This window comes from Cervus canadensis, chromosome 6, assembly GCF_019320065.1.
Source record: "Cervus canadensis isolate Bull #8, Minnesota chromosome 6, ASM1932006v1, whole genome shotgun sequence".
Classification (NCBI taxonomy): domain Eukaryota; kingdom Metazoa; phylum Chordata; class Mammalia; order Artiodactyla; family Cervidae; genus Cervus; species Cervus canadensis.
The window spans coordinates 11,876,886-11,898,391 of NC_057391.1; the positions used below are offsets into that span (position 1 = coordinate 11,876,886).

Genomic DNA, 21,506 nt, shown 5'->3' on the forward strand with positions numbered 1-21,506 from the left:
ATTAATATGAAACCATAAAAGATGCAGAATTGCCAAAGTAATCCTGAGGAAAAAGAACAAAGCAAGAGGCATAACTCTCCCAGACTTCAGACAATACTACCAAGCTACAATAATCAAAACAGTGTGGTCTTGGCACAAAAACAGACATATAGAACAATGGAACAGAATAGAGAGCCCAGAAATAAAACCACACACCTATGGAAAATTAATTTTTGATAAAGGAGGCAAGAATATACAATAAGGGAGAGATAGTCTCTTCAAGTGCAGTTGGAAAAGTTGAACCACCACATGTAAATCAATGAAGTTAGAACATGCCTTTACACCATAATCAAAAGTAAACTCTAAAAGGCTTAAAGACTTAAATAAGAAAAAGCACCATAAAGCTCCTAAAAGCATAGGCAAAACATTCTCTGACATAAATCATACCAATGTTTTCTTAGATCAATCTCTCAAGACAATATAAATAAATGCAAAAATGAACAAATGGGACCTAAACAAACTTATAAGTTTTTGCACAGCAATGGAAACCATAAACAAAATGAAAAGACAAGTCATGAACTGGGGGAAAATGTTTGCAAATGATGTGACCAATAAGGGTTTAATTTCCAAAACACAAACAACTCATATAATTCAATAATAACAACAAAACCCAACCTGATAAAAAAAATAGGCAGAAGAGCTAATAGACATTTTTCCAAAGAAGACATACAAATGGCCAATGGGCACACGAAAAGATGTTCATCGTTGCTAATTATTACAGAAATGCAAATCAAAACTACAATGAGGTACTGCTTCACACTGGTCAGAACAGCCATCATTAAAAAGTCTACAAATAATAAATACTGGAGAGAGTATGGAGAAAAGGAACCATTTTACACTGTTGGTGGAAACGTAAGTTGGTGCAGCCGCCATGGAAAATAGCATGGAGGTTTCACAAAAAACTAAAAATAGAGTTGCCATATGAGCCAACATTTCTATTCCTGGGCATAAACCCAGACAAAACTACAATTCAAAAGTTACTTGCACCCCTATGTTCATAGCAGCACTATTTACAATAGCCAAGACATGGAAATAACATAAATGTCCATCTACAGATGAATGGATAAGATGTGGTTGTGTATACATATAATCGAATATTACCCAGCTATTAAAAAGAATGAAATAACGCCATTTGCAGCAACATGGATGGGCCTAGAGAGCATCATACTAAGTGAAACAAGTCAGAAAGAGAAAGACAAATACCATATGCTATCACTTATATGTGGAATCTATATATGACACAAATGAATGTTTCTGTGAAGCAGAAACAGACTCAATGACACAGAGACAGAACAGAGAGAACCCCTTTGTGGTTGTCAAGGGGGCGGGGTAAGGGAAGGAAGAATTGGGAGTTTGGGAACAACAGATGCCAAATATTATATGTAGGATGGATAAACAACAAGGTCCTACTGTATAGCACAGGAAACTACATTCACTATCCCGTGTAAACCATAATGGAAAAGAATATGAAAAAAATATATATACACACATATATGTGTGTACATCTGAGTGACTTTGCTACAAGCAGAAATTAACACAACATTATAAGCCAAATATACTTCAATAAAGGTTTTTTAAAATTTAAAAACTAGACAAAGGCAGGTCCCCAAGAGCAGGCAAGTGCCTCAGTGTTCCAACCTATTTTTGGAATACCCCTCCCCTGAAGGCAGAAATCTGGTCTACTCGCTTCTGTTGAAGAGAGGTTGAGAGTCCAGGCTCAGGCAAAATCCCATGGCTTATTGATTGTGGAAGCATTTTTTAAAAAGTTACAGAATGCATGCAAGAAAGGTAAAGCTGAAGCCTGAGAGGCTTCTACTGGTGAACAAAAAGAAATGGAGGTGGGAAAGGGTGCCTCTACTGTTCAGTCCCTGGGTGGGGAAGATCCTCTGGAGGAGGGCATGGCAACCCCACTCCAGTGTTCTCACCTGGAGAATCGCATGGAGGGAGGAGCCTGGCGGGCTACAGTCCACAGTGTTGCAAAGAGCTGGACACGACTGAAGCTACTTAGCAGACATGCACACGCTGTCCAAGCTGTCCGTCCTTTCCATCCCCCAACTCTATAAATTATTCAAGTCTCTATAACGCTGCTTTCCTCCAGATTTTTCTGGGCTCCAGAGGTGTCTCAAACAAGTTCTCATAGAATTCATCACTACACAAAATATGGGCCTGGGATGTGCTCCTCTTTTAAGAACTTGAGGCCTCAGGGAGGCAGGTTTGACGGGAGCTCAGTTTAGACCTCTTTGCAGGAAGGGATAAGGTGGCTTCCAGCTTTGGGCAGAGGCTGTCTGGGGTTAAAGGCCAGAGGGGAGAGAGGGCAGTGAGGCCTCAGAGGGAGACAGGGCAGGAGAGGTTCATTCTGGCAGCGTTTGTCTGGGGAGTGGCTGGGTCTTGGGTTTGAGAGCTGAGATGCTCAGAGTTGTGTAACCTTGCCATGACTGTGTCCTTGTGTGTAAAATGGTAACAGTGGCATTTAACCTCAGAGGGCTGAGCGAACACCTGTGGTGATGGATGTGGGAGTGTGTTGTAGTGGAAGAACTGTGAAACAGATGAGTGTCATGGTGATGACTGGGTGCTCCATCCACACCATCGCCTGGGAAATTAACACTTCCGCTCAGCTCCTTGACAGATGCCTGGTTGCCCTATCGTGGTTTTTTCAAAATAATTTTATCTATTTGCTTATTTTTGGCTATGGTGGGTCTTTGTTGCTGCATGCAAGTTTTCTCTAGCTGCAGTGAGCAGGGGCTACTCTCTAGCTGCGGTGCACGGGCTTGCTTCTCATTGTAACTTTTCTTGTTGTGGAGCACAGGCTCTAGGGCACCTGGGGTTCGGTAGTTGTGCATGGGCTCTAGAGCACAGGCTCAATAGCTGTGGCTCGTGGGTTTAGTGGCCTTGAGGCATGTGGGATCTTCAGGATCAAATCCATGTCTTCTGCACTGGCAGGGGGATTCTTTACCACGGAGCCAGCAGGGAAGCCCTGCCCTAGAGCCTGATGCCACTTCCTAATTGGGCTCACGTGGCTGGAGCAGCCTGTGGCCATGGTTCAGGTTCCCTCCCAGTGAGGGGCAGCGAGGGTGACTCTGGCTTTGCCCCCAGGAGAGGCAGATCAGTGGCAGAAGGCTGATCAAGCCAGTGGGCTCTGGAACTTTACTAAGTTCAGATTCTGGCTCTGACACTTCTGGGACCTTGGGCAACTTCTTTTTTTCAGCATCATTGGGGGTAAAATGAACAAACTTTTTGCAAGTCATTTACCAGTCTGTGTCTCAGTTTCCCTATCTGCAAAAAGGGGATTACAATAGTACGTTCTTCTGAGGGTAGGGGTGATGATTAAGTAAATTAACACACATAGTGTTCTTAGGATAGTGCCTGGCCCAGAGGAATTGCTATATAAAAGCTCTAGGCATTTTGATTGTTACATGCAGCTGAATATGAACCTAAGCCCACTGCAAATGGGAGGAAAGAAACTTAAGATTGGGCTTCCCTGGTGGTCCAGTGGTTGAGACTCTGCCTGCCAATGCAGGGGACATGGGTTCCATCCCTGGTCCAGGAAGATTGTACATGCCGAGGAGCTGCTACGCTCAAGTACCACAACTACTGCGCCTGCGTGCCTAGAGCCTGTGCTCCACAAGAGGAGCTGCTACAATGAGAAGCCCTCACGCCGCAAGCAGAGAAAATCTGCGTGTAGCAACCAAGACCCAGCACAGCTAAAAATAAAAGTTAATTGACTAAAAAAAAGAAATGTTAAGATTTACCTGCTCTGTGCCACTTTGGTATTGCTTGCCCTGTTTCACCCTCATACCATCCTAGAAGGTACTCCACGCATGAGGTGAGCAGAGAGAGGCTCAAGAGCTGGTCCTGCTGGCGAGCAGGTGACCCAGTTGGCGAGCATCAAGGCTGAGATTCAGACTCAGGGTCCCTGACTCAGAGCCCATGCTCTCCCTACTCAGCTAGCAGCCTCCACTGAAGGACCACGGGAGTGATGGGAACCAGCATCTACCGGACACCTACGGCGTGCTGGGTCCCTAGACTGTGATGTCACCGTCTCCCCACACAGCGGGTGAAGGTCAGGCACCGCACTTGCTGTCACAGCCCTGCTCCGGACTGTGACTCCGTCCTGCCGGGCTGAGCAGCGGTGCTCACCTGGCCGGGCCCAGCCTGCTCAGCGCCCACTCTCTCCTTTGCATTCCCTATGCCCCTGCTCCCCTGGGCCATCTTTGTCAAAGGCAGAGCCACTGGGGACTCACTCCCTTGGGCCTGTCTCAGGGAATTCATACTCAGAACTTTTAGGAGAGGAGAGAACAATTATTTAGTAGTGTTTTTGGAGAGAACTTTTGAGTTTTGTTTTTCATTTACTCCCAATATTAGTCTTTCTGTTAGCCCCACCTTAAAGTAATTTATTCAAGACATTTTTCTCAACATCTTTCATTTTCCAGACATAATCACATCTCTGGCAGGAATCCCTTCCCCTCCTGGGGTCCATAATTACTCCTGCAGATGGATTATTGGTGCTAAATGACTTAGCGAGGAGATGGCTGGGGAGCGGCCAGGCTGGGTGGGGCTTTGGAGCTTCAGAGCAGGGGTGGCAGGAGGGGAGTGGCTTCTCCTTTGTTCCACACCCGAAGGCTTGGTGAGGGTGTTAGTGTGGGCTTCCGTCACAGCTCAACTGGTAAAGAATCTGCCTGCAATGCAGGCGATCCTGGTTCGATTCCTGGATCAGGAAGATCCCCTGTAGAAGGGATAGGCTACCCACTCCAGTATTCTTGGGCTTCTCCTGTGGCTCAGCTGGTAAAGAATCCGCCCGCAATGTGGGAAATCTGGGTTCGATCCCTGATCCCTGGGCTGGGAAGTTCCCCCTGGAAGTTCTCCTGGTTCAATTCCTGGGTCAGGAAGATCTGCTGGAGAAGGAAAAGGCTACTCACCCCAGTATTCTGGCCTGGAGAATTCCGTGGATACAGTCCATGGGGTTGCAAAGAGTCGGACACGACTGAGTGACTTTCACTTTCACTTCTGGATTGCTTCCAGCCTTCTCAACAATGTGTCTCATCTCAGATTTACCCCAGACCAAGGACACCAGGCACAGGGCTTGTGCCCCAGTTTGCGGAAGATGAAGTTAAGGCACAGAGATGTTAAGGTCCTTGGGAAGAGTCAAACAGCAAGAAGGTGGAGCCAGGCTGGGGGCCAGGTCTCAGCCCCCGCTGGTCTCCGCTCAGCACTGACTTCCCCCTTCTCACACCGCTGTCCTGAGGCGAGCCTGGCCTTAGAGCCATGAGCCTGCTCGAGGTTCTCACAGGCCAGGTCTCATAACTGCTCTGAACTTGGGTTTCCTCATCCGTGAGATCCAGCCCACCATACTGGCCTTGCTTTCCTCACAGGAGAGCCGTGAGGATTAACAAGCTTAGGTGGGACAGCTAGCTGGGTAAACTGTAAAGTGCCCCCCCACAGGAAGGGAGGGATACTGAAGGTGCCAGCCGTTTGCCCTTGACGACAAAGGGCAGGAAGTCACTAGGCTCCATCTAAGAAATAAAGTGGCTGGGCTTGTCCCACATCCTGGGAAAAGGCCTGAGGAAGCATCAGAGCTAATTATTTACCACAGATCCATAGCCCTCTCCTCTCCAGATAACTTTCCGTTGCGGTTCAAAGTGCAGGTTCTGAGTTCAAACAGCTATAGACTCAACTCCTGGAGGCCACTGACCAACTAGAAAAGTTGCTTCAGCTCTCTGAGACTGTTTTTTCATCTGCAAAATGGGGATCCTAACATCCCCTACCTGTAGGGTTGCTGTAAAGATTAAATAAAATGATGTATGAAAAACAAGAAAGCCTGGCCTAGGGTCAGCCACACTCCCTCAGTGCTCCAAATGTGGGCCACCATCACCCCACTCGGCCATCCACTTCCTCCAGACCTTTCGGGGAAGCTCCTCTGACTCATGGCCCAGCCACACCCACCCTCCGGAGTCTGCGGGGAGGCCAGGAGTGGGAGCTGGCAGGGCAAGAAACCCCAACACCGTCAGAAGTTAAAGTGTTAGTTGCTTAGTCATGTCTGATTCTTTGCAATCCTATGGAATGTAGCCTGCCGGGATCCTCTGTCCATGGAATTCTCCAGGCAAGAAGTGGGTAGCCATTCCCTTCTCCAGAGACTTGGACAAAAGGAAAACTGGGAGTGTTTAAGGCCTGTTTAGGGACACCTCAGACCTGCCCCAATAGCTTCTACTGCACTGAGAGAGTTGCAGGCAGCAGGCCTGAGACCCAAGTCCCAGGTCCGACCCCAGTCCTGAGGCCAGTGACGAAGACATGAGGAGCACGGCGGGGAGAAGGTGCTGTGACATGGGGACCGTTTATTTTTCAGAACAGAAGAGTCGGCAGTTTTCCCTAATAAGGCCACAAACCATGGAGTCCCAGAGGGGGAAGGTTGGACTCAGCCTTTGTGACATAAAACCAGTTTTCTCTATTTTGCTCTGTGGATTAATTGCCAACATGATTTAACATGCTGGCAACACCCCCATCCCTCCCTGCCCTGGGAGAAATGAGAAGGTGTCTGCTGATTTGGGGACAGCAAACTCATGAGACAGAGGCGAAGGTGGAAAAAGCATCGGATTGGGAGCTATGTCACTTGCTTCACATCCCAGGTCTGCCAACGATTTGCTCTGTGACCTAAGATAAGTCACATGCCCTGTCTGGACCTCAGTTGCCTCCTTTGTAAAATAAGAGGGTGCACTAGGGAAGCACTGAGCGTTCTTTCAACTCTGCCACTGCGAAGGCTAATTCCTGTTTTGTGCTCACATGGACCAGGAAGGGCAGGTGTGTTTAACCCATTTAAGAGATGGGAAGCTGGGGCTCAGAGAGGCTGAGTATGTTGCCTGAGGTCACACAGATGCTGAGCAGCAGACTTGAGATTCCAGTCCAGACCTGTCTGACCCCACAGTCCACGCCCTTTGCCTCCAGTAAAGAGAAGGGAACCTCAACAACTACTTATTGAACATCCAGTACCCGCCAGGCTTTCCCCTAAGCATCATGATGTCTTATCTAATCCAATCCTAAAAATAATTCTAGAACATAATACCCTTGTTTTATAGATGAAAAAACTAAGGCTTGAGAAGCACAAATAACAGGGCCAAGGCCACTCAGCAGATGACTACAGAGCTAGGGTTTGAGTACTGGACAGTGTGTGTGTGTGTGTATGTTTGTATTTTTGGATCATTCTACTATTCGCCTGTGCTCCTCTGCTCACATACACATGGCAGCTAGAGGGTAAATTCTTCATCCCCAGCTCAGCATCCAGGAAAACCTATTAGTGTAGAAATTAGAAAGCTAGTCAATGGTAAGGGGCAGGGGATGAGAAGCTAGTTTCCCAGGCACAGGGCTAATCGTATAGAGACTTCTGTCTGACAAAGAACAAAACAATTACAACAGGAAATGCACACACACTATACACACGTCACCTGGCTCTAATTTTCAGTCAACCTTCTTTTCTGGCCCCGTAGCTGCCCTTGCCCCCTAGTTTCAGCTTGGGAGCCATACAAGAGGCAGACACGCACTTCACCCAGCTGGTGGGGGCCGTGTGTGCACGGGGGGATGGTGACGTCTTTAAAGGACATAGGAAACCTCAGAGGAAAATTCAGTCACTGCTCCACTGATCTGGATTTTCGTAATTCTCACCCCTCTCCTGCCTTCACCAGCCTGAGTGGCTGAGGTTTGCATATGACCTACCGACAGCACAGAGAAAGGGGAGAAAAATGGGGAAACGAGTTTGTTCATTTGGGTGATGGAGTGCCCGTTCCCCTTGCCAGCATGCAAGGTTCAATAACGGCAGACAGGGCTTCAAAAAATTGCAGCATAAATAGATGAGCCCTTTAAGGTAATAGAAATTCTGTCATCCAGGGGAGAAATATAGGCCTTGAGTCCCAGGGGAGGGGACACCAGGCCCCCCTCCCCCTTCTCCCACACTCCCTGTCCCCATTATAGCCTGAGCTAAAACGGAGCATCTGTGTGAGGAATGACCAGAAGGTCCCTTATCTCCCAGCCACACGGGTTCGATGGGGGGAGGAGGTCTGGGAAATCAAGTCTTTGTAGCTCTGGCAGTGACCTCACAGGCTGTTCACTCCAGGCACCAACGTGGCAGCAATTAGTTTTAGAGCAGCGGAGAAGGCTTCATCAGGCTGGCCACCTAGGTGAGGCCTTAATTAAGGAAAGCTGGTCAACGGAGGAGCGTGGAGGGGCCGAGGAGCCGGTCTTCTCCCCGCTGTGATGAGAAAGTCTATTCTTGGTTCTGCAGCTGTCCCTGGGAACCCTGGAGCCCTTGGGAATGCTGCCGCTCCCAGCCAGGAGGAAGTTTCAGCTCTGCTCTTCCCCTCACTTCCATTTCCACCTGTACTGCCCAACAGGGGACTCTGGCCAGGACCAGTCAACCTCTTCAGGTGGGGGACCCCTTTGGATAAATAACAACAAAATAGCAGTGGCAGCATGCACAACAGTGGTGATGAAAATAGCTAATACTTGTTGCAGGATGACTAATATGCCAGGTATTCTAGTTATTTTATATGTATGAATTAATTTAATCAGCCCAGTAACTCACTGGACTTTATTATTATTACCCTTTCACATACGAGAAAACAGAGGCACGGAAAGGTTGTATGTTGCCCAAGGTCACACAACTAATATTCAGCAAAGCTGCTATTTGAAGGCAGAGACTCTCCCTTCCAGCATCTCTGAGTAACACCATTCCACAGTATTGCTGAGGTAGAAACTTACATCCTTTGCCCAGCGAACCTGGAATGGATGTTGGGGGCTAGCTGCTCCAGGCCCCCTGCAGCTGCCTGTTTATCTGATGTGCAGAGAAGCCCATGGGTAGACTTAAGCTCCCACCCTGCTGGCAAGCCCCTTTGGAAATGCCATGAATTTCCTTCCTATAAAGGTCAGTTCTGGAATTTCTGCTACGGGCATTTCATCACTCTTCCCAAGATTTGTATTCATTTCAAAGTGTACTGAGCAAGATATTCATGTGGTAGGCATGCACTGGGGAAGGTAGCAGAAGGCTGGAGGGATTCAGACTCTGAGCCACATGCTGTGGGAACAGAGGAGATGGAAGGGTTAATTCTAAAGTGAGGAATATTCAGGGAACACCTCGTGGAAAAGGCAGCCTTTGACTTTAGCCTGAGAGGCTGGGAAGGATTTTCACAGACTGAGATAAGGATAGTGGGGGAGGGTGTCCCAGGAAGAGGGAAAAGCTTGAAAAAATGGCATAGGTGGAGTCCTGAAGCAGACACTGTTTGGGGAAAAGTGAATGTGTGTGGCCACAGTGCAGGTTTGTGGCAAGGAGCAGGAGATGAGGTCAGGGTGAGCTAACTAGTTGTAAGGGTAACTTACAAGGACTGAGGTTGGATCTTTATTTGGTGGGTATGAGAAGCCATGGAGGGGGTGATGAGATCCCCAACTTCCAAGTGGATGGAAACCTCCACTTAGTCGCCTCAACGACCATTCAGAGAGACTCCCCTCACTTGGTGAATCATCCCTCACTCGGACAGTCCCAGGACTCTGCCACCTTGAGGCCCCTGGCCTGTGGCCCTCACTCCACAGTCCCCTACCCCAGTTCACCCAGGTGCTCTGGCTGGGTGAAGACCCCGGGTTCTAATGAAGCAAGAACAGCTCACAGGGACTGTCCGAGGCGCTGAACCAACGCCACACCCAATTTTAAACACTGCCATTTTAACGATGAGCTCCTACACCATGGTTTCTGTTGGGTAGAGAACTTCATTTCCACTTTACAGATGAGAAATGGAAGCTTCCAAAGTGAGAAGAACCAGAGCGAGAAACTTGGTTTCTTGCCTTTCAGCCCAGGGCTCTTTCCTCTCACTCTGCAGCCTCAATGTAGTACAGCAATTCACACCCCAAGTGATTCCATTGCTGCTGCCAAGCTAACATGGAAAATGCCCAGACTCTCTGCCCACTTCCATCCCTATGTTCATTTCCCTATGCATTGAAATGTATGTCCATGCTGCAGTGCATCCTGAGACTGACCATTCAGGGTAACCCACAGGTGCTTGAGTGGACCTGCTTGGGACAGCAGCTGTGCATATGTATGCCTCTGTTGCATTGAGAATGCCTGGGCATAACTCATCCTGACATTCTCCTTGGAAGGGAGTGCTGGGCTTGAGGGAAGCAATGTTTCCCTACACTCTCATAGTTCACCAATAATCACTGGGCCTCTACTGTGTTTTAGGCACTAAGCCATGAACTTTCCATTTGAAGATTCTCACTCTCCTCTGAATAGTTGAGGAAATTCAGACGTAGGCAGGATAAGTGACCTACTAATAGGAATAGTAGGGACTGGCGCTCCAAGATTTGAACCCAAATTTGCGTAGTTCCATGGTGACCCATCAATCAAAGTCCGTCATCTAATAGAGGAGAGTTGTGGTGGCTCCCACCACTGCAGGCTTTGTGATCCCGCACAAGTCACACATCCTCTTTGAACTTCAGCTCATTCTCAAGCTGAAGAACGCGAAAGTGCACTTCTGTAGGGTGCTTGTGAGGAACAGAGATGAAGCATGTGGCGGGTACTCAGTAAGTGTTTGCTGCTAATGTGAATATGACTATTATTGGGCACAAGCTCTGAGAAGGCTGGATGGGCATCCACACACCCAGCAACTCCTCAAGTTCTTGGCAGAGAAAATATCCAGTGTTCTAGGAAGGAAGGAGAAAGAGTGGGAGGACAAGAACACCCCAAGTGCCAGATGGGCTTGTTTCTGCCCCATATTCTTATGGCCTCAAAGGGTGGGGAGCACCTGGCTGGATCAGGCATGTCACTGGGCTCCCAGAGGTGATTCAGTACTCCTCACCCCTCATGTTTATGATGAACCTGAGGCCATTCTTAGCCCTCAGAGACTCTGCCTTCACAAACGGATTCCAACATCCTCCCTTGGCAAGAAGAGCTCTGCTGTGAGAGGACAGCTGAGGATACGGCCTCACATTCACTGCCCTGCTGGCTACTCACACCCAACAGACAGGACTAATGCAACTCTCACCTTGCAGATGAGGACACTGAGGCCCAGCAAGGTAAAGCAACATGCCCAAGGTTATTGAGCCAAGGCTCAATGTCTCCCAACTCTCAGAAAAGGGCTTTTTAAATGAGTCTCATCATGCAAAATGCCAGGCTGAATGAAGCACAAGCCAGAATCAAGATTGCCAGGAGAAATATCAGTAACCTCAGCTATGCAGATGACACCACCCTTATGGCAGAAAGTGAAGAACTAAAGAGCCTCATGATGAAAGTGAAAGAGGAGAGTGAAAAAGTTGGCTTAAAACTCAACATCCAGAAAACTAAGATCAAGGCATCTGGTCCCATCACTTCATGGCAAATAGATGGGGAAACAATGGAAACAGTGACAGACTTTATTTTTTTGGGTTCCAAAATCACTGCAGATGGTGACGGCAGCCATGAAATTAAAAGATGCTTGATCCCTGGAAGAAAAGCTATGACCAACCTAGACAGCATACTAAAAAGCAGAGACATTACTTTGCCGACAAAGGTCCATCTGGTCAAAGCTATGGTTTCTCCAGTAGTCAGGTATAGATGTGAGAGGTGGACTATAAAGAAAGCTAAGTGCTGAAGAATTGATGCTTTTGAACTATGGTGTTGGAGAAGACTCTTGAGAGTCCCTTGGACTTCAAGGAGATCCAACCAGTCCATCCTAGAGGAAATCAGTCCTGAATATTGATTAGAAGGACTGATGCTGAAGCTGAAACTCCAATACTTTGGCCACCTGATGCGAAGAGCTGACTCATTTGAAAATACCCTGATGCTGGGAAAGACTGAAGGTGGGAGGAGAAGGGGATGACAGAGGATGAGATGGTTGGATGACATCACTGACTCGATGGACGTGAGTTTGAGCAAGCTCCGGGAGTTGGTGATGGACAGGGAAGCCTGGTGTGCTGCAGCCCATGGGGTCACAAAGAGTTGGACACGACTGAGTGACAGAACTGAACTGAATGAGTCTCAAATTAATTGCCCATCCTAAAACTCTTTCAAGGAAAAAGGCAGGTGCATAAATTCACAAACCAAACAACAAATATAGGCATTGCTAATTATCATTGACTGTGGGATGTTTCAGGGAGGGTCTCAGCCAAGTCTGTTCAACGAATTACCCTGATCCCCGACCCTGACCAGAGCTGACTAACGGCAGGAAACTGGATTCATTCAGAAGCTGGGGTGAGGGCAACAGTTTGGTTTCCCCCTCTCTGGGAACCTGGTGTGTGCAGGAATGAGTCATGCTGGATGAGAGCAACTGACTCTTATAATCACATGGAGCAGCTCCTGCTCATCCCCCGACAGGGCCCTGGAAGAGCCTTTGCAGGTACAGTGAGGCTGGACAGGAGGAGATGGATGGAAATCCACGGGATGTCAGCAGGGCTCCTTGGCTCACAATTTGTCTCAGCCCTGAGCCCCAGGCAGGTGGGACTCCACATGGAGATGACTCCTACAAGTGCCAAGTCTCCCAAAGTTCAAGGGCAGTCTGTTATTTTAATCCCAGATGAAAGCAAGAGAGACAGTAGCCTGGCCTCCAAACTGCTGGAGCCCTGACCTGGGGGCGTTCATCCCCCACCCCCACACACTCACTGTTTGCAGACGATGAGCTAGGACCCTGGGAGGGGCAGCCACTTGCCCAAAATCTAGAACTGCCCTGGTAGTTGAGCCGGGACGGGGTCTGCAGGTCCTCTGCTCTCTGCTGCAGTCACTTCACTCCAGCTTCAGTCACCTGATCACTCACCCAGGTGAGACTTTTAATCCCAAACAACCATTCTCTCCTACCCAAACCCCAAACCTTGAGCACTCCATTTTTCTATGGAAGTTGTGAAAAAATAGGTGCAAAAACAGTGGAAACAGTGGCAGACTTTACTTCTTTGGGCTCCAAAATCACTGCAGATGGTGACTGCAGGCATGAAATTAAAAGACGCTTACTCCTTGGGAGGAAAGTTATGACCAACCTTGACAGCATATTAAAAAGCAAAGATGTTACTTTGCCAACAAAGGTCCGTTTAGTCAAGGCTACGGTTTTTCCAGTAGTCATGTATGGACGTGAGTGTTGAACTATAAAGAAAGCTGAGCATGGAAGAATTGATGCTTTTGAACTGTGGTGTTGGAGAAGACTCTTGAGAGTCCCTTGGACTGTAAGGAGATCCAACCAGTCCATCCTAAAGGAGATCAGTCCTGGGTGTTCATTGGAAGGACTGATGCTGAAGCTGAAACTCCAGTACTTTGGCCATCTGATGCGAAGAACTGACTCATTTGAAAAGACCCTGATGCTGGGAAAGATGGAAGGTGGGAGGAGAAGGGGACAACAGAGGATGAGATGGTTGGATGGCATCACTGACTCAATGGACATAAGTCTGAGTAAACTCCGGGAGTTGGTGATGAACAGGGAGGCCTGGAGTGCTGCAGTCCATGGGGTCGCAAAGGGTCGGACACGACTGAGCGACTGAACTGAACTGTGAAACAAGCTCACACCAATAAAGGTAAATGAGAGAGGAAACCTGCAGAAGGACAGATCTCTTTCTCTTCTGAAGATGTCACTGGAATCATTTTCATCTAGTCTGACCTGCCTTGGGGAAAAGAAGGGGGGCGCTGAACAGAACTTTGTTCTATAGACGAGGGGAATCCTGCCCACAAAAGACAGCGCCACAGGCAAACCTGCCCTCTCACATCATCACAAGGGCTTCCTTGCAGGCCTTTGGATCACCTTGGCAGTGCACTGGCTTCAACCAGACCACACCAGATCAAATGTATCGGCATCTCCAGGAGGGCGGCCCAGGCGTCAGTGTTTGTAAAGCTCCCCAGGTGATTACAGTGGGCAGCCCCAACTGAGCACCATCCCCTTCCTACGCAAAGCAGCACTGGCATCACCGGGGAGCATGTTAGAAATGCAGAACCGCAGGCCCTTCCTTGGTTCTACTGCATCAGAACCTACACTTAACAAGGTCCCCAGGTGGTTTCAGAGCTCACTAAGGTCTAAGAAGCACCGAGCGAAGGTACTCCATATAGCCCGTTTCTACACCTAACAGCAGCATTGCAAGGCAGGTGTCCCATTCCACAGGTCAGGAAACTGATCCTGAGAGAGGTTAACCCACTGACCCCGGGTCACACATTTGGTGAGTAGGACAGCCAAGATGTGACCCTGGACTGGTTCCAAAGGCCTGACTTTGGACTACACAAACCACTTCCTACAGCACAAAAACATGACCACAAAAAATATGACCACGGGGGTCCCCTGAATGTTTGGGTTCTCACACTCACTGGGCATGCACCACCTTTGAACAGGATTCCACTTGCAATGTCAAGTTCCCTGGAATCAAACTTCAAAAAGACCAGCATAATTCATGAGGAAATACAAATAGTAAACAAACACGTAGGGAAAAGGTTTTACTCTCCCTAGTAATCAGAGAAATGCAAATTAGAGCAATATTGAGGAGCCATTTTCTAGCTATATAATTAGCAAAAATTAAAACAAGAAAAGAATGTCAGCAGAGTTGTTTTGAAATAGGTGCATGCATACACGACTGGTGGCAGTCTAGATTTATATAACCCTTGAGGAGAATAATCTGGCAACATCCATCAAGAGCCATAAATATATTATGCCCACTGACCCTGGGAAGTCACCCTAAGGAAATAATTCAACAGGAGGGGAAAAGCCTTTGGTAGGAAGATGCTCAGTGCACATGTGTTATGAACTTGGGAAACAACTCAGTATTCAGCACTAAAGGAATGGCTGAGGATCCCGGGGGTCCATCAACTCCTGCTGTGTTATGCAACCACTAAAAATGGATAATCAAGAAGCCCCAGCAGCAAGCGTGGGTGAAATAAAGCAAAATACAAAGTCTTGTGGTTATTACGTGCTCTGTGGTTATTAGGACGGGAAAATACTATGGACGTAGGATATGGACAGGCAGGAGCTGGGTACAAAGGAGACAGCTGGTGTTTCAGGGTGAGGAGACAATGGAAAGACACCTTCCTTCCATTACATTTTGTAGTTGCAAACCTCAGCAGAACTGGCCTTGGAGAACAGCCGTGGCAGCTGTCTGGTCATAGCCTCTGAGTGGCCCATGGAGACACTCGTTCATTCTTCATCCCTGGGCACAGGGCCGCGCTCCCTGACTCCACCCAGAAGTGGGAGAAGCTGGCCCCTCTCCTCTGTGGGGGCAGGGGTGGGCAGAGAGGCCATGGGAGCCCCCGCCCATCTTACCATGAAGCCCGGGGCACAAGTGCAGCTCCCCGTGATGCTGTGGCAGTCGGCACCGTTCTGACAGGTGCAAGGCAGCTGGCAGCCATCACCATAGTAGCCAACGGGGCAGGACTCATTGCAGCGGTAGCCAGACCACCCCGGCTGGCAGGTGCAAGCTCCAGTCACGGGGTGGCAGCTGAATAGATGAGAGGAGGAGGAGAGGATAGTCTGGTCAGGAATGAGGCCATGTCCCACCCTCTGCCCACCCCAAGTCTGGTCTGCCCTGGTGTAGGATCGAAGCGCCTCTGATGTTAAACTGCTTAATGTTTTTATTTTATTTTTTATTGTTTATTTGGCTGCACTTTGTCTTAGCTGCAGCATGCAGGATCTTTAGTTGCACCTTGTGGGATCTAGATCTCTGACCAAGGATCAAACCCAGGCCCCCTGCATTGGGAGCATGGAGTCTTAGCCACTGAACCCTGAGGGAAGTCCCTTTTGCTTTTTTTTAAAAAAAATTTTAGCTTAATGTTTTGTTTATTTGTCAGAACATGCCACGGTTACACGGTCTTATAAGCCCAAGAAACAGAGGCTCATAATTATTAGAAAGTTTACCTAAAGTTACACTGCTAGGAAATGCAAAATCAGGATTAGATGTAGGTCTCCTGACCCCCAAACAAGTGCTCTTTATAATACAAATACAGAGACCAGAGCAGGAGGCGGCCTTTGCAGGTCCTTCCCTTGTGTGCTGTGAGGTTCAGAGCTTCACCCACTCTGCACCCAAAGCAGATGCCCCGTGTGTGGGCAGGCACTGGGGGGCTGCACTGAGGCCCGGTGGGTCTGTATACTGTAGGTGCTTACTGAGCATTTGCCGAGTTAAAATGGAACCTCTCGGCAGACGTAGCCTCCCCTCTCTGGCAAAGTCTGTATTGGAGAGGACACCCTCCATTCATGCAGTGCTAGGGCTCTTTAAGACTGAGCAAGATCATCTCCATCCCTGGTCTGGCTAGGCCAGAGAAAGAACCCTTGGCTGGAGGTAAGGGCTGCCTGGTACAACCTCTAGAGAGATGGGCAACCTCTGGCTGGGAGAGTCTGATCCAATAGCCAATATGCATTCACGTTAGAGGAGATGCTGAGTGTGGTGACCATCTTCTTCTTAGAGTCTCTGTGGGGAGTGTAATTGACTGATATCCCCACCTACTGTGTCTGAAATCCAGATAATCTACCTAAAGTCACATTGCAAGGAATTGCAAAATCAGGATTGGACACAGGTCTCCTGACTCTCAAACAAGTGCTCTTTACAGTACAAATCCACAGAGAACAAAGCAGGAGGCTTTGTTTTCTCCACAGTCACATTTCCCCCAGGCTCCTCTCAGCCAGAGCACAGCGGTATTATATTAAGGTCGACATATTCCTGGGAAGTCTGGGACTCCTCTGATGGGCAATTTGGCTGAAAGACTCCCCATCATGTGAAACTTTCTTTGAACTGTGCTTCAGTTTAACACTTTGCATCTAGCCTTCCTTCCTCCTCTGTTTCCTTCACACAGGTCAGATCTGCCTTACAGTCGATGCTTTTCTAGCCTCCCTAGCTCCTTCCCCATTTTCCCTCACGGCTGTGTTCCCAGTAAAACCTCTTGCATTTGGCATCTGCTTCTGTGGGGGAGAACCCCGACTGACACTGTGGAGAAGATGCTGGATGGTAGAGACAAGACTTTTGGATTTCCGGTGTCATCTGCTTCCCCGCTATGGAGTCCAGTCCAAGGGCTGTGGTTGAAAGGCGCACTCTGGGCTGGCAGGAGGAGCCTACATACAGATCTCGGTTCTGCTAAGTTCCACACAGGTTATGGGCCTCGTCTCCCTGGGGCGTTGGTGGATCCCCAGTGTCAGGCTCATAGGCAATGCCCAATTAGGAATTCGGGAATGAATAGCACTTTTACTACCAGTAATTATTTTCTCTCTGCTGACTTGTTTATCATCTGTCTCCCCACCAGGTGGCAGCTCCCTGGTGGGGGGTGGTGTCTGTCTCTTTCACTTCTGCATCCTACCCCAGTGGCCAGCAGTGTCCCTGGCACCGGGAAGATACTTAATACGTATTTGGCAAATGAATTAATGAACAAACTAATTGCGTGAAGCTCAGCCAAGCCAATTCTCCTCTGGGAGCTCTGATTTTCTCATGGAAAATGAGGGATGGACAGGAGCAGACAGTTCCTGAATGGTAAGTACAAGTAGCTAAAAATCATTTTGGAAAATGTTTAGTTTCATTAATTAATTGTTCAAGTTAAAACAACAACTGGATATCACGTTTTCTCTATCGAAAAGGTAAAGTTTCTTTATTATTATTATTTTAAATGGACAATACTCAATGCTCGTAAAGGTTTCTAGAAAACAATTTGGGGTTGTGTATCAGGAGTCCTAAAAATATTCAGACCCTTTGGTCTTGTAATTCCATTTCTAAGAATCTATCCTAAGGAAACGATCACAGTTGTGGAGAAAGATTTATGCATGGAGATGTTCCCCGAAGCATTATTTATAACAGTGGAAAATTGAAGTAATTTAAATAATAATAAATAATATGTGACTAGGCTATTAAAACACCAGACACTTTACACCTATATTTCTAATCTTCAAGTAAGCCTGTGAGTTAGGCATTAGTGCCTCTATTTTTCAGATGGCACTTGGAGGTTATATGACTGGCCCAAGGTCACAAAGATAACTCAGTGGCAGCTGGAATTCAAACCCAGGTCTGTCTGGCCATGTTCTAGTCACTGTCTCAAGCTGCCTTTGACACCAGGATGCTGGTTAAAAGAATTATGACAATTCATATGAAGGCATGGTAGAGAAGTAGGCAAATGTTTTCCAGCCTATTTAATGGCATGACATAAGGGTAAATGAAATATGCAAACTGTATATCAATACAAAGTCATGATCTAAAATATGAAAAAAGTGTGAAACAGACATGGATGAAGAATGAACCAATTACAACAAAATGGTTTCTGTGCTCACCTCTGGGTTGAGAAATTATGAAGGACTCTGAGTTTTTTCTTTAAATTTCTATGTATTCCCTTTCTCAAACTGAGCATCTATTATATTCATAAACAGATAAAAAGCAATAAAATTACAAATATATAGAAAAGAATGTGTGCAAAGGATGGATGTCTGAAGACTTCCTGAGCTTCACGGTTCCCTGGCCCCCACACTGTAAGGGGAAATAGTGGTCTGCACAGCTGCCGCGGGGCAGGGAGCCCCACCTTGGTGGGCCCGACTCTCAGCCAGACAGTTGTGGAGCTCTCCTCTCCGTCATCAACACTTCCAGCAAAGCTCTGAGGCATGGCCTCTCTCAGTTCCAACTTCCCAGGGGCCTCCTCTGAGGTTTTGATTTAGGGTCAGAGGGCCTGGCTCATCCACAGTCATGGAGACTGACATGCTTGGAAGTACTCAAGCATGTGAGCAGGCAGCATTGGCTGCCATGATCAGCTCCGTCCTGCCCTGAAGATTCTGAAGGGTCTCAGGCGCCCTCTTGCCCTCTCTTCAGTAGACTCACTAGTTACAGGTCCTTGCTTTGCTGTGAAGGCTACTCTGTGAGAAGCATACTAGAGGAACAGTGAGCTGGCAAACGTTGGCCTCTAAGCCCTCCTGCATTTCTCCTTTCCGTCTCAGCCCACCGGCGTTTTGGATGCGTAGGGGTATATCTCAACACTAATTTTGCCTTTCACTCTGAGAAACCAGAAAGCTCAAAACCAAATCTGAAATCATTTTTTTCCTCTCTCCTTTCATGTCTCTAAAACTCTAAGTTTAAAAATATAATTTCTATTTTCTTGATTTGATTACTTGTTACTTATTACAGAAACTCCAAAAATCCTTTTGGAGAGAGAGTGGGGAACGACCGCTGACTCAGTCATTGACTCAGAAAACTGCCATCACTATGCTCTCAGCACCTTCGTCACCACTCCCCCTCCATGGTGTCCCCTGCTCTGCCCACCCCGACACCCCACCACCCCTGCCTGGGGGCAGAGCCATTCCCTTGGGTCACAGGGTGGGCAAAGCACGGCTGGTTTGGCTCAGGCGAAAGTCACAAACACTGACGCTGGTTCACTTGCACAGTTTTTCTTCCCCCCTAACCTTTCTCCATTTCCCCCTGACATAGATTAATCACAAGTTAATAGGAGCCGAAAGCTGAACAATACAGGAATCTTTTCAGGGTGGAATTTTCTGCCTTTTTTTCTCCTGGCTGCTCTGAGATTTCTATCAATGCTGCATCTGTTGGCTAAATCAAATCTTTCAAAGGTAATCCACGATCATGGCCGCTGGAATTTGTCTATGACAATCCAATTGTGGCGGGGACATGGACATGGTCTGACACACAGGCGCTCACTTTCTCAAGGTTATTCCTTGATGAAGGAGGGAGGCTGCTTTGTGTGTGCTACAAAGTGTTTACAAAGGGAATAAAGCATTGGGGAATTTCTCTGGCCACTTTTTCCTTCCCAGGGCACTTGGGCTCGACCTCTTTGAAGCATCCTCTCCAGAGGGGCACAGAGCAGAAAGAGGCTGGGGCGAGTTGAGGAGAGTTTTCTTTGGTTAGGGGTTGGGAGGTCTTTGTTTCTCTAAGAAAGATGCTCAGGGCTTTCCTTGCAAGTTGTCTTGGTGGGGCTCTTGCAGAAGCCAGGGCAATGAGGCAAGGCTGCTGAGGACCCCACACTGCATCTTTTGGGGAGCTGAGTAGAAGCTTCACTTGCAAAGACCACAAGAAAACTTTCTCCCTTACTGGGCTGATGAAAGGTGATAGATTGGGAACCTGAGACACAGGGGGAAAGTACACATATCAGGACACTGGCTCAGACACAGGTAGTTCTAAGGCCAGGATCCAGGGGTCCCAGACCCACCAAAACCTGCAGCTTAACTGCCTTAGGAGTAGGAGCCCTAGAGTCATTCCTCTGCTTTTCTTAGATCCCAAGAGAAGGCTCTAGAATGGGACAAAGGCTCACGAGAAGAGAGGAGTGACCTGTGTCCACACAGAGGAAGACAACTGTTCTCTGTGTCCCTGAGAACAAAGCCAAGTGCAGCAAGAGAGCGGTTGAGTGAGATCGGAGGTTCTCCACCGCGGGCAGTCCTGCCTCTCCCTACCCCATCCAGGTGTCAGGACTTGGGGTCGGGGTCATGCTACTGGCATCTACGCTGCTAAACATCCTGCAATGTGCAGGACAGCCGTCCATGACAAAGAATTATCCAGCGCAAAACATCCATAGTGGCAAGGCTGGGAAATTTCTAGTTAGACCAAATAAAAACTTGGTGGGTGCTGGGGGCTCAGTCACTGGGGCAGTGTGCCAGGAGAAAGCGATGAAACGTTAGAGCTTGGGCAGAAGCACCCTAGAGGAATGGGCTGTTGAAGATGAAGTCAGTGGTTCTTTTTCCTGAAGGTCTGCTCTGTGCCAGGCGCCGTGCAGCGCTGAGGCTGCAGAGGTGGGCCAGCCCGCGCTGTGACAACGCTCCCGAAAGGAGGCGGTCAAGTAGACCCGGAGGAACCCGGCCTGGGGGCCTGGCTGCCAGGAGCCCTGGGAGCCCCCACGCCTGAGAAGTGCTGCTGCTCCCAGCCCCTGAAACGTGACACGTGTTAAAGAGAGTAAAGCAAATAATCATCAATATTGAATGGGCTGAGATTAGCGGCAGCGAAGAGGGAGTCCTTTCAGATTAATAATGCATTGAGGACTCCTTCAGAGGAGGGGTAAATTATGCAGGGCACGCTTGCTCGGGCACGGGAAGAAAACAATAGCTCTTTAATTTGGGGGTTAGTTGGATCTCCAAGGCAGGGACTATTCCTGCATTGGATCTCAGCGACAGTCTTGCTTCCTGTCCCTGACACGGACCTCCCTTGGCTTCCCTGCAGAGCAGGCTTGCTGGGTGGCGGGGGGGCGGGGTGGCGGTGGCTGGGGTTCCCGGTGCTGCCCGTCCACCCGTGGAACAGTCTGAGGCAGCTGCCCAGTGCCCCCGACCAGCCATGTGGAAACCCTGTGTTTAGAGCCTGGGAGCTCTCACTGTGCCCTCCAGACCTAGCCCAGAAGCCACCTCCCCCAGGAAGACTTTCCTGACCAGTATACTTTCTGTTCAGAGCCCTTGGTCACAGTCACTCGAGCACATGACACAACAGAGCCAGCCAGATAAATTTTGTTGCCTCTAAGATGCTTTTTGCCCCACATTTTCATGGCTCTGATGGGTGCGCTATGCAGTCAATGGTATGTCATGGTTCAGGTGTAGTAGTACGTACAATTAAGC

At 48.3% G+C, this 21,506-nt stretch overlaps 1 protein-coding gene across 18 annotated transcripts in view; it reads right to left on the reverse strand.

The window, feature by feature from the left end:
• The window catches only part of MEGF11 (multiple EGF like domains 11), a 382,331-nt gene that overhangs the window by 48,734 nt on the left and 312,091 nt on the right, over positions 1 to 21,506 (reverse strand). For all 18 annotated transcript variants that reach the window (XR_006269888.1, XR_006269889.1, XR_006269890.1 and 15 more), the window contains exon 10: positions 15,264 to 15,438. Coding sequence is in view for 15 of the 18 variants with exons in the window: in XM_043470851.1 (XP_043326786.1) it covers positions 15,264 to 15,438 (175 nt within the window). In the remaining 3 variants the exon portion in view is untranslated. The remainder of the gene's footprint in view (positions 1 to 15,263; positions 15,439 to 21,506) is intronic.